This window comes from Cotesia glomerata, linkage group LG9 (genome assembly GCF_020080835.1).
Source record: "Cotesia glomerata isolate CgM1 linkage group LG9, MPM_Cglom_v2.3, whole genome shotgun sequence".
NCBI classification, from domain to species: Eukaryota; Metazoa; Arthropoda; class Insecta; order Hymenoptera; family Braconidae; genus Cotesia; species Cotesia glomerata.
Genome location: NC_058166.1, coordinates 19524175 through 19537910, shown reverse-complemented (window position 1 = coordinate 19537910; position 13736 = coordinate 19524175). Strand labels below are relative to the sequence as shown.

The 13736-nt window shown below is 30.1% G+C and overlaps 2 protein-coding genes across 3 annotated transcripts in view; one reads left to right on the top strand and one right to left on the bottom strand.

Annotated features, from left to right (window-relative positions):
• Nucleotides 1-13736, top strand: part of LOC123271792 (teneurin-a) — a 397455-nt gene that overhangs the window by 98717 nt on the left and 285002 nt on the right. For both annotated transcript variants that reach the window (XM_044738204.1, XM_044738203.1), the window contains exon 2: nucleotides 7191-7226. The gene's annotated coding sequence lies outside the window, so the exon portion shown is untranslated. The remainder of the gene's footprint in view (nucleotides 1-7190; nucleotides 7227-13736) is intronic.
• On the bottom strand, nucleotides 123-1188 carry LOC123271796 (transcription initiation factor TFIID subunit 9-like). Its single transcript, XM_044738210.1, has 2 exons — nucleotides 408-1188; nucleotides 123-353 (listed from the first exon to the last, which is right to left on the bottom strand). The coding sequence occupies exons 1-2, from the start codon at nucleotides 979-981 to the stop codon at nucleotides 256-258; spliced, it is 672 nt and encodes a 223-aa protein (XP_044594145.1). The 5' UTR covers nucleotides 982-1188; the 3' UTR covers nucleotides 123-255.

The window sequence follows — 13736 nt, the reverse complement described above, 5'->3', positions numbered from 1 at the left end:
AATAAAAATTATTTTCTAATTCTTTTCTTATTTTTATTCTAATTTTCTAATTCTTGTATTTTAAAATAAAACTGCAAGTATTTTAAAATAATTTATAAATTATTAAAATCCATTAAAAAAAATTTTTTATTCAAATTTTTATTTTACAAATTCAATTTCAAATTATTAACTTTTTAAAATTACTTATAAAAAAATTTTTTCTTTACAATAAAAATAAAAAATTAAAATCTATCAATAAATTTTATTAAATTCAATTTAATTCAACAAATATCCCAAATCATAATCATGATCATCAATCCCGCGCTTTCTCTTGGCGCTGCGTTCAACTTCCATGTCAACAGATGGCGCCTTAGCTTTAACAATGACTCCATCCTCAATTTGAGTATCACCAGCCCCCACTCCCACGCTCTTAACCTCACTATTAACAGAACTAGCACTAGAAAATTTGATAACCGGCTTAAAAGTCATCAGCGAAGGATTCTTCTGAATTGTCGGTCTTCTGGCACTCACAGTTTGCACAGGTCTAGCTCCAACCCCGGATTTTCCACTGACTCCCCAACTTTCACCCCCACTTCTGTTGACAGTTTGCGAAGGCTGCCCAGGCTTTAATTTATAATTAACCGCAGTGGAGCAGTAATGATCTGCCGGCAGCCGCAATCCGTCCTTTGGCTTGACGAATTTCAGAGGGACGCTGTTGTGAACTCTGGCCAGCTCCTTCAAAGAGGAGGTCATCATCGGACCAACCTTCACGTCGCACACTTCGGATTTTATTTTTAACGCGAAACTGATGTCAGAACTGTCGAGGAATTTTTTATTTGCGTGTCTTGCAAAGACTTTTCCACTCTCGATCACTCCCGTGACGTGTCGGTAGACAAATTCCAGCAGCTGCTGGACCACAGATGGGTCGTAGTCCTCGATGCCCATGCTCTTGATAATTGAATCGATTATCACAGCCATTTGCGGGTTTTTTCCGACTTCCATTATTTATTTTTTATTTAAAAAAAAAAAAACTGCACGTTAATTTACTGAACTGTTTGCCGGAAATGTCTGAGGCTTAATATAATGCTTTGAAATGGAAAATTCGGGCCTATGGAAGACTTCTCCCCTCCCTAAGACCTTTCGGGTCAGGTACAGTCTGCTAACTAAGCAGCTTTTGTATTTTTTTTTCTATATTTTTATTATGATTATTGCTTCTTATCCGGGCTCGAGTGCATTAATGGTAATTTTAATATACTTGCCATTACTCAAGGTCATTAAGTGATTTACATTACGAGCCATAGTAAGGAGTAATGAGTAATACCTGGCTTAAGATCAAATTCTTAAGATAATTTTATTATTATTGTTTAGTTAAATAATCTTGTATTTAAATTGAAGTTGTTTGGAATTTTAGGGAAATTTTAAGAATATATAATTTTATATATCGCCTGAAATATTGGCTGTCATCAATTTATTACTGTGTGTGTATTGTAGTGCATATGTACAAGATTCTATGTTATTTGTGCAATTATTGTAAAGGAACTCTGTAATTGGCTTAAAGCAACAGTTTTGTTGAGTTCATTATTCTATAAATAAATAAATAATGGAAAATTTTTAAGTGTAAAAATATTTTTGGAGTTAGTTTGAACAGATGGAAGAAAATAGATTTTAGGAAGGGATAATAAATTGTTTAAAGGACATATTGTCGAAATTTATGAATGTAAATTGAAAAGAAAAGGGGACACAGGTAGATAAATATTAAATGGTTAATTTGTGACTTGTAACTTTTGAGAAAAAAATAAATTTGCTTACAAAATTTAAGATTTAAATAAGTATTTATTGATTTATTATCAAAAAATTATTTAATCAAAATTTTGCACTTTTATTTAAAATTAATAGTTGTAAATCGACGGTCTAATTAGCAATTTGTCTAACTCCTTATTTTTAAGAGATTCAAACCAAAATATTATACCTTTATTAGATATTAATTATATCAAATTCTAAAAGTGATAATAAATTTTGGACTAATTGTTTTTTTCGTACAAATGGAAGACTTTTTAAAATGGAGTTAGACAATTTGCTAATTAGAACGTCGAAATAATAAAATTATTAATTGATTTTTTTCTAATGCAAGAATTAAGTTATTGTAATTAATTTTTATTTTAAATTTAATTTTTTAAGTTTTATATTTATTATTTTTTTTTTTAATTAATTATAAACTATTTAATAGAAGCATTAATAAAATTTTTTTAATTAGCGATTTAAAAAATTAAATTGATAAAATATTAAATTTTTTAATAGTTTTTAATGAAAAAAAGGAAATTTTTGAAGCTACCATCAGTTAAGCCTTCTATTGCCAGAGTCGAATATTATTCCTGTAAAGTAGGATTTCCCTGGTTAAATCATCTATTTGCAATTCATTACTGCTTTACTCCATTCAATTACACAAAGCTGCATTACATTTACTTTGATATTAATGCACCAACGATCTGGATCCAGGTTACAGAAATTTACATCGCTGTGCAGCCAACGAAGAGTTCATTTTCGGTGAAACAAAAGATTATAAAATAGCCGATGGTTATTGAATTAGAATCGCTATCGGTGTAGTATATTTTAGTGGATATAAAAAAAAAACACGTAGAATGAAAATAATAGCATTTATCAGGGAGGTAAAATTGATTTAAGTTAATCGAGAGGAAAAACGGTTGACAGTGAGTTAAATCTGTGGGAACGTTGCAGTCATATATGTAGATCTATATATACAATATACAAGTATGTAGGTGCGTTGGGATCGTCTGTATATCGAGTAGTTTAATGTGGTAATCCGTGGATGACCCGAAGGTAGTGCGCTCGGTGTTTGTATCCATAGTAATCCTGGGTTATGATATTGACAATTGTGTATTATGGAGTGATCCAATGGGACTGTTAACATAGTTTAACCATCCATATATTTGCTAATTTATACTTACACCAGCCAATGAATAATAAAAGGTCATCAAAGATTAATTTATTAATTTATTAATAATTGGCAAAATTCTGATGCGGACTGATTTGTCATTAAAAAATTCTATACGCCCATATATGACCTAATATGGCTTTTTATGTCCATTAGGGTGGCCCAAAAAAACCAACTATTTTTTTTTTTAGTCTCGAGTGAAAAAATGTTAGTTTTTGATCTTTTAAGAGCCCTCTCCAAAAGACAGCTCAAAAAAAATTTTTAAGAGGTCACTCAAAATTTTTAAAAATTTTAAAAATCGTCAAAAATCGAACGTTTTTTTTTTTAATTTTTTTTCTCGTTACGGTATAATTTTATAGACCAAAAAAAAATAAGTTTCTGAAAGTTTCAGTTCAAAATTTAAATTTTGAAAGGTCGCTCATAATTTTTTTTTTTTTTTTTTAATTAGTCATATCGCCGACTTTAACTGTTGGGAGTGGTACGTTGGGGTCTTTTTGGTTTGTAAAAATCTTAAACTACCCGGAAAGGTCAAATCTCAACCAAACTGGTTTCTAAGACCAGCTTGGGATTCGAATCCACGCTTGGAAGTTTATTAAATAAAATTATTGAATTAAAAAAAATTATTTTTTCTGTACTGTGCTTGATTTTTAGTTCATCTCGTGATGTATTTTTATCGATTATGGTATTAAATAAAAAAAAAAAAAAATGCATGGAATTTTAATTCGAATTGTAAAAGGTCGCTCGAAAAAATCTAAACTAATGCACTAATAAATTAAAAAAAATTATGAGCAACCTTTAGAAATTTAAATTTTGAACTCAAATTTTTAGAAACTTATTTTTTTTTAGTCTATAAAATTATACCGCAACGAGAAAAAAAATTAAAAAAAAAAGTTCGATTCTTGACGATTTTTGAAATTTTAAAAAATTTGGAGTGACCTATTAAAATTTTTTTTTTGAGCTGTCTTTTGGAGAGGGCTCTTAAAACATCAAAAACTAACATTTTTTCACTCGAGACTAAAAAAAAAAAAATAGTCGGTTTTTTTGGGCCACCCTAATGTTCATATATGATCTCATATGGCCTTATATTAATTTTTAATGTGTCCTAATATGATTAAAGAGTCCATATGTGACCTAATATGGTTTAATTATAGCTCATATGACTTGATATAGCCATATGTGACTATATATGTCCATATGTGACCTGATACACCCATTTTCAATTTTATAAAATAATTTATGAAAAAATTTTCATTTTTATACTTCCGCGTGGGTATCGTAAGTAATAATTGTTAAGGTTAAACTAGTTTAGATTTTAAAACTTTCGATAAATTTATTTCTCATGATTGTTATGTACCAATCGAATTGTTTTTGCATCCTCTACAAGGATCCTAGGCCAAACAGTTGATTAGCTTACTAACTTGAAAAAAATTTAGATTTTTCATTTTTACATTTCCGCGTGGCTATTGTAAGCAATAGTTGTTAAGGTTAAACTAGTTTAGGCTCTAATACTTTCGATCAATCTATTTCTAATGATTGTTATATACCAATCGAATCGTTTTCTGATATCAAAATAGATAGATTTTTGTTAATATAGTACATAGAATAAGTACATAAACATATAATGAACTTATTTAACGACTTAATAATTCTCTCGATTTTATTGATTTAACTTTATTGATTTAATTGAGCACCATTAGACAAACCTATTGAGTTATAGATCTAAGTTAAACAGATAGTCATAAACTTTATTTTTAAAAATTTCAATGCTTGATGCATTGATTATCTCAGTTGGTAGTTCTTCCCATAATCTGATAGCAGTTACAACAAAAGAGAACTCATAATGCGTAGTGGTGAAGTTTGGCATTTTAAAGGTGACATAATACAAAATACACCATATAAATCATATAAAAAATTTTTTAATGAATTAAATTTTTCACTTGGTCTTATAAGAATTTATTTTCTAATTAAATTGACTAAAAATGATTGCAGTAGGTCGATAAATAAATGAAATAAGTAGAAACGATTTGTTTACAGCTCCGAGAAAATTGTCTAGTGTCTAAGTTATAAGTAAGAGTAAAGAGCAAAAGAAAAAATAGCTCTGAAGACCAGCGGAGTTGCGAGACACGTGAAATATAACTCTCGCGTCCTCTAAAGCCCCGAGATCGCAATATACCGAGCCGAAAAATTTTTCAAACCTGATAAACTTTCGGAGTTTACTTTTGATCTTTGGTCCAAACTAAAACCCGTCTTACGCCGCTATTGTTATAAATTGCTCGTATTTTTCATTCAATCCTGGCTTAGAAAAATCCGAGAGCTATTTTTTATTTACACTGTGTTTCAATTTATCGATTTTTTAACAAGTATTTCACGGTTGAAAAGTCAATTCATTAAAAATTAAGCATACTCTAGCGTAGGAAGAATTCTAAATTTAGAATGACCTTTTTCTGTGAATGAAACCACCCACCAGGATATCGCGAATTCATAAGAATGATTATTAAAATTTAAACACCAATAGCTAAAATTATTCCGTATCAATTGATTGTTCATTATTTTGCTCCTCATGTTCGCGATCGTTCAATTATTTCTGGGAATTGAAAATAGAAGAAAAAAATAGTTGTCTATCAAGTCTATGAGTTTGAAAATAAACTGTAAGCCTCCAACTTCCGTCTTACAATAGATGGGACAAGCACGGAAGTGGGGGGATGAATTAAATTGATCAAAAAAATTTATAATAAAAAAAAATGATGAGAAATATTACTGAGGACCCTGAGCAAAATATTGACAGTCGAATAAGCATTCATCGAGCTTGACCTAATTCATTTGTATGTAGGTACTTGATTACGCCGGATCTGTATCTAAATGCATAAATATTTGATCTACTTTAGTGAATAATACTCTCAGCGAATTCTATGATTGTGAAGCTTTAGCTCAAGCTTTTTTTTTTAATTAATATACTCCGAAAATAATAATAATAATAATTTTCTGTTGAATATTTGAGGAATTATGGTCATTTTTAGTGTGACATGATAATAAATACACTGACAGAAGGATTTAGTATGGAGTACTAAACTTTAGCAAAAAAATTTTTATTCATTTAATTGGGAGAAACAAATATTTTGTATCCATCAATATAATTTGTTACAGTTTAATAAATGATTTCTTTATATGAACAAAGTTTTATTATATGTAAATAAATATTTATTTTCACCAAATAATATTTAGTAACAGGTAATAAATATTTTTTTGGCAAGTATTGTCGGTAGATGGCTATGCTTTAATTCCAATGTTTATGTGATACATAACCTATTCACTGACTTATTAGATTATTTTATTCAGTTCGATTTTGTAAGATTTATCTTCCCTTTGAAAACACACATACTCCCAATAAATGTCTTCTATTTATGCCTTTTTTTCAGTGGAGTTTAGTTAACATTTTTCAATTAGTATATTATTGATATGTTAAAAACTTGTTTAATTTTTAATTTTATAAAAGTCTTAAACAAAAAAATGTAATTTAATGAGATTCTTTTCTCTATAATACCTTATATTTTTACTTAAAATTATTTATTTTAATTATTTTAAGTTAAAAAGTTAGGTTACACGCTAAAATTAGTTAAAAAATTAATTTCTTTAATACCAATAAACGATTTATTATGTAGCAATAAATCATTCGTTAAATATTACTAAATATTTATTTGGTGGAATTAAACGGGCTTTAATAAATGATTTAGTACCTATTGCTAAATATTTGGTAATGAAAGTCTTGTTATTAAATCATTTAGTATCTTTTACTAAATCTTATTAAATAGAACTAAATCCTTCTATTAGTGTACTACTTAAGACGCTGTATTTTCTAAAATACTGAAGATAGTCCTATGGTATAAAAAAGTTTTTTGTAGGCAATTTTATAAGCTACAACTTTGTATTTTTATTTTTTCCAAAAAATCAATATTTCAGGAGCTACAGCCATTTTTTAAATGCCCGAAAAGATTTGATATTTGATTCAAAAATTTTCTTTTCAAACAATAATAATAATTTATTTAATTGTAAATAACAATGCTTGCATTCAAGCGTTATATATCATGAATCATGATATTTAAAGCGAGGTACATTTCGAGTGCGTTCATATCCGCGTGAATCCAAATTTAATATCCGGTTTAAAATATTTAATAAAACAGAATAAATATTTGTGAATAAAAGCATCAAGAGTCAAAAATAAAAAAACTAAATTAATAAGTGATTTTTTTTTATGTTTCAGGACAATCTCCGATTTGTCCTCGTCCAACCTTGACGGGTGAGTCAACAACTTTAAGTAATTTATAATCTGGTTAATCAATAACCTTATATATATATTAGCTTAAGCGTTATCAGCCGGCGTAATTAGATAATAATACACGTAGAAAGAGCAATTAGCCGAAGTATAAAGTAGGTCAGGTAATTTGAAATTTTACTGAATTAGTTCAAGTTTTGGTGTTTTTGGAATTTTAGTTTTTTAGTTTAGAACCAAAGTTATCCCGGAGTGTGGAGTATATATAATACCATCTCACACACAATCCAACACTTCTGGAGCTCTTCGTTTAGGTTGGCTGGTGCTCCACCGAATACCAATTTAATTCCTTATTCCTTTCGCGAAACTAATCCAGTTAATGCTGAGCAAACAGTCTTTCCTTCTTACTGTTAATATAAAGACTCTGTAACCTCGTAGATTATTATAAGCTGGCTACCCACATCTTTATCTATTTCACTTTATATTATTTTTATTATCAACCATTTTAATTATTTTTTAATAATCTTCCACCTCATATTAAATCACAAAATTTTTTCTTAAATTATTTCAAATTTTGAGCGTAGTTATTAATTTTATTCAATTAAAAATCTACAAAGAATAACATACAATTATTTTATCAAAAAAATCTAGTATAAAACTTCATTAAATTTAATAAAAAAATGATTTTTATTTAAAAATACTAAATACTTTAAAATTAACTTTCTAATAGCGAGAATATTTAGCGCCCATTCGCCACCTGTTGGGTTTTTTCAGAACTAACTTTAATAAAAATTATGAATGTACATTTCAGACCCTTATTTTTTAATTTTAAAACTAAAAACCTAAATCTTAACTCTCTACTATTGAGAAAATTTAGCGACAATGCGCCACCTATCGGAATTTTTTAAGAACTAACTTCAATAATAAATTATCTATGGGCATTTAAGGCCATATTTTGATTTTTTAAATTTTAAAACTAAATACCTGAATCTTAACTCTTTAATATTGAGAAAATTTAGCGACAATGCGCCACCTATCGGAATTTTTAAGATCTAACTTCAATAATAAATTATCTATGGGCATTTAAGACCATATTTTATTTTTTTTTATTTTAAAACTAAATACCTGAATCTAAACTCTCTACTATTGAGAATATTCAGCGACAATGCGCCACCTATTGAAATTTTTCAGAACTAACTTAAAAAAAAATTAAATACGGGCTTTTTAGACTAAATATGAACATATCAAGGCAATATGGACGTATATGGCCAATTAAAAAATTATTTTTGCCCTAAAAAATTAAAAATAGATTATTAAAAAAATTTAATGACCGTCGCGTAAGAAAAATTCATATTTTTAAGATAATAAATTGTTACAAAATAAAATGAATATAATTTATCGGCGATGTTTAAATACGAGGAATCTCGTCCGAAACCAAAACGAGGACTAGAATAAGCGGGGTTGTGTTCTGCGATCGGGTTTCCCATAAACCCATGAGGCATGGAGTCCAGAAAATGGAGATGAGAGATAGAAGATAGAAGATGAAGGGAGTCCTTTCTCAAGTGGGTTGGTCGTTGGTGGTGTAGCCAACGCCTGAAGGTATGCACCAGCTTACAACTCGCTAGTGTTTATCTTTAGCTGTGAGCTTTTGTGTTTGAACAGCCCTTCCCGGACTTTCTGGTTGCTGGGGATGCTGATGGTGATGGTCTTCCTCCAGCAGTATGCCGGACTGCCCTCGAACATGTTTTCGGACACGATATTTCCACTAGTATAGAGCACACACAGGCTCTTTCTCTCTCTCTCTCTCTCTCTCTTTGGCTCTGTTGTCCATTGAGTTTATATATACATATATATGGCAATATACATGCATACAAAGGGAGTTTTAGAGCCGCGATTCTCCGCTACAGGACAGGACGAAGCAGTAGAGATAGAGAAAAGGTTGTTGAGAGTGGTATGCAGTGCTCGGGAATTCGGAGAGCTAGAGAAAAACTTTTAGTATATTTATTTAGTTTCTTTATACAAAGTTTGCAGATTGCCCACCGGCTAGTTGTTGTTTAATCACTGCTCTCTGCTGCTCCAACGTTATTCCGAAGATAATTTACATTTCCCTTTCTACTTTATAGAGAGTTAAATAAAATATTGAATAAACTCTAAATAAATACACAAAAACAACATTCACTGGAATAAAATAACACAAAGTGAAATAAAATAAGAACAAAAATATATATTAAATAAAAATATTGAGCTGCATAGAGTTCGTTCAACCGGTAAATTTGATCTGCGCCGTTCAATCTCTGATGAAAAACTCAAACGTTTATCTTGTAACTAATCGATCGACTATTACTCATATCTAACGTTAACTTCAGTCAATATTTGGTCATTATATTACTACAGAGTAGAGTAGAGTATTAGTATTGTACGCTTCGATATTTTATATTTTACGATTTAATATTTTGTCATATAGTGTTTTTTATTACCCCGATCCTTTTATTTACTGGAGTAACATTTTCATTTTTATATTTTTGATAAAAATTAATGAAAAAATTTTCTAAGATCGTCAATTCTAATATCAGGTCTGGTATGAGTTTATTTGACCATATCAGATTTTATTTCAAGCCATATATGTTTTGACATGGCCAATTCCCATATCAAAAACTATTTATGGCTATGTCAGACCTTATCTGACCAAATATGAACATACTAAATTTTTGATCATATGTTAATATGGCATGATATGGCAATTTGTCATATCATGCCATATAAACATAATTTTCTCCGAATAATCCTTAAATTGATAATAAACATAACCATATGTGAATATATCTGGCCATATATGGCTTAATAAATATTATGCCAAATAAAAAAACTTTTCCACTGAAAATTTTTTGAATTGATACCCGATCTAAACACATCAGGCCATATATGGCTTGATATGGCAAATTGCCATATCATGCCATATAAAAATTTTTCACGGAAAGCTTGTTAAATTGTTAATTGACATGACCATATGTGAATATATCAAGCCATATATGGCCTAATATGGAAAGTTGCCATATCATGCCATATAAAAAAATTTTCCACGGAAAAAAATCTTGAATTGATACCGGATCTGAACATATCAGACCATATATGGCTTAATATGGAAAATTGCCATCTAAAAATTTTTCACGGAAAACTTGTTAAATTGATAATTGACATGACCATATGTGAATATATCAAGCCATATATGGCTTAATATGGAAAGTTGCCATATCATGCCATATAAAAAAATTTTCCACGGAAAAAAATCTTGAATTGATACCGGATCTGAACATATCAGACCATATATGGTTTAATATGGAAAATTGCCATGCAAAAATTTTTCACGGAAAACTTGTTAAATTGATAATTGACATGACCATATGTGAATATATCAAGTCATATATGGCTTAATATGGCAAATTGCCATATCATGCCATATAAAAAATTTTCCGCAGAAAAAATCTTGAATTCAATCTAATTTCTTGATAAGTTGAATAAAAAAGAAATGTTTTCTTTTATAAACGCAAGTACTCGTTGAAAATTCAGATTCTTTGTACAATCTAATCTTTGTAAATTTTTTATTTCTCATGTTTCCAGTGATATACATTTTCTCGGGAGTTTTCTTTGTTTCGGAGGCTGTCTCGCCCCTTAAACTTGTTATTCTCACTTTTATTATTATTTTTATTCTTATTCTTACGTCTATCCTATGCAGTGTTTTGTTCGCGGGGAATTCTCGCGCTCATAAGTACCGAGTATTTTAACAAAAAACTAATATTCCCGAGAATCTCCTTTGACACACGAAACAAAGCCCGAGCACTCAAGCACCGAATTATTCTTGCTACTTATTTGTCGCTTACAAATGCCGTAAAGTGTCGGCGCAAAGTACCCCAACACATAAAGCCCTAAATTCATTTTTTTTTTTTTTTTTTATAAATTCAATTAATGTTACAATTATTTATTTGAGAAAAAGGTATCAGTTGATTACGGCGATAAAATAAAAGCCAACATTAAATTTAAAAATGTGAATTAAAACAATGTAGTATGGCGTATTTTACGAAGGCAATCTAGTCGAGTACACCAGGCGGCATCGATGTATTACACTGAAAGCCACAACCGGGTGGTATGAGACCGGCTAAAAAAACCAGTCACTATTTGGCGCCCAAGCCACTCTGACCTAGGTACAAGATTAAAATTGTACTGTGCATATCTTTTGGCTTCTGTACCCGGTAAATTTACTACTCCCACTATTGTCTGCTTTGTTATATAAAAAAAAAAAAAAAATTGTACGGGTAAGGCAAAAAATAAAAAAAAAATTTTATTTACTTTTTGACAATCTATAAAATAAAATAAAATAAAAATAAAATCAATGTGTCTTCAATTAAACAAATTAACAATTGTCGGATTAATTAACACGAGTCTTGATTAACGCAGTACAAAATAAAATTAAATTGAAAAAAAAAAAAGCGTTTGTTGATGATTCGCTTTGGATTGTTAATATGGCTCAAACAAAAAGCAGCATCAATAGAGCAGAGTGACAACAAAGTGAATAGCAGAGAAAAAGTCGGGTAAAATAAATAAAATAAAAATGAAAGTAATAAAATAGAATCGAGGAGGAGAAGAAAAAAAAGTAAAAATTAAACGCCAGGGACTCTGGGAGCAAATGAAAAGTCGGGAGTTTCCATCCACTGCGCGGTATTTGCGAGCTGGTTTTTGCAATTAGCGATATCGGGTACGCCACCTGACACGCGGTCCCGAGCCTCTCACCCAACCAGTACCGTTTACGATACACTGGTGTGCTCTGCTATAGATCGCCGAGCACCAGAGCCCAAGGCCGTTGATCTACACTCCAATTCTGGCGATTCGCCAAATTTACCTAAATAATACATAGGTATATAAAAGGTATCGATACCCAGGGGGAGCTGACGGATGGCCGGAATTATCGAATGTTTGCATCGATATTTCTAGCCCCCTTACTTGCATAGGAATTCCAGGGGTTTGATTCTTCGTTAATTTAGCGCGTTTTTTTAACTGGGGGCGCTAAAAAGACGGAGTTAGAATTTTTTATTTTTATTGAAAAAATTATCAAATGTTCTTCAAAGTATGTAGATTCTTAAAATCCAAACGAAGAATTAAAAATTTTGAATATTTTTGTTGGAAAAAATGATTAAAAAATCAATTTTGGGTTTTTTTGAGATTATCGTTGAAAATTTTTTGAAACTGGAGGCGCCGGAAAGAAGTACTTAAAATTTTTATTTTTAAATAAAAAAATTACTGAATATTCTCCGAAGTATGTAGATTCTTAAAATCCAAACGAAGAATAAATATATTGAATAGTTTTGCTGGAAAAAAATTATTAAAAAATTAATTTTGTATTTTTTTGAGATTATCATTGAAATTTTTTTTAAAACTGGAGGCGCTGAAAAGAAATTCATAAAAATTTTATTTCTAAATAAAAAAATTACCAAATATTCTTCAAAGTATGTAGATTCTTAAAATCTAAACGAAGAGTAAATATGTTGAAAAGTTTTGCTGGAAAAAATTAATTAAAAATAAAATTTTCACCCCTAAAACATCAATCGCTTGAAAAAAATTTAAATAATAATTATTTCTATGAAATCGAACTTATCATTAAATTTTTCGTAACTTCATTGGTAGCAATTGTTGGCTAAGAAGCTTTTTCTAAGGAATTGGCCAAAAAAAAAATCAATCTTGACATTGAGCGACTCACCAAAGCGCCGAAGTAACTCTAACCCGATTTTAAGTCCCCAGGACCTTTTTTATCGTATCGACAGGTTATTTCCTCAATTCTTTCCTTCCATCTCGAGCTCGACGGGGTCTCTCCAGGATTAGAAACCTCTCAGCACTAATTGCCTCCAAATAATTTCATCACTACGCATTGAATAAAATCCACTCTTTGCGCATTGAATAAAATCAATAATGTTCCCTCGCTTTGAGAAATTATTAATGAAATAATCAGCTAAGTACTCGGGCAGTTTGTCAAAAGTCTGTCAATTCTCCAATAATAATTATTAATGGCCTTGTGATTCGAAATAAACGGCCCTCGCTAATGAGGAGATTAATTGAAGGAGATACTTAAAAATATAATAAAATTGCAGACAGTGACTCGCGGCCTTATCGACTCACGGTTGAATGAGCAGTCAGTTGGTATTAATTAAGAAGTAATTAAACAGAAATTAAATTTAGCAAAGGCATTTATAAATATATATATACAATTGAGGAATTGAGTTGAGTTTGAGTGAGTGAGTGGACGCCGGCTTAACTTGACAGTTTCATTATTTCGAGCTGTACAATCGCTCCTTCGGCAGTTATATAAAGAACAATGTCAATATTGAATAAGACATTAATTCAGTGAGTGAAGATCCTCGAATGCTGTTTCTACTCTTTCTACCTCTGGTTCTAGTCTCCAAGAGAGAATCTCGTTGAAATAAAACTCAACTGACAGCCAGTTCTCCGGAAATTCTTCAGCTGGATTGTTGAAAATACAATAACCCGTTA

What these genes read in the sequence shown, in the direction of transcription:
- LOC123271796 (XM_044738210.1), bottom strand. Translation starts at nt 981, where the DNA reads ATGGAAGTCGGAAAAAACCCGCAAATGGCTGTGATAATCGATTCAATT. An exon ending in TGTTAATAGTGAGGTTAAGA is followed by an intron (nt 354 to 407) that starts GCGTGGGAGTGG and finishes TCATTGTTAAAG; the next exon opens with CTAAGGCGCCATCTGTTGAC.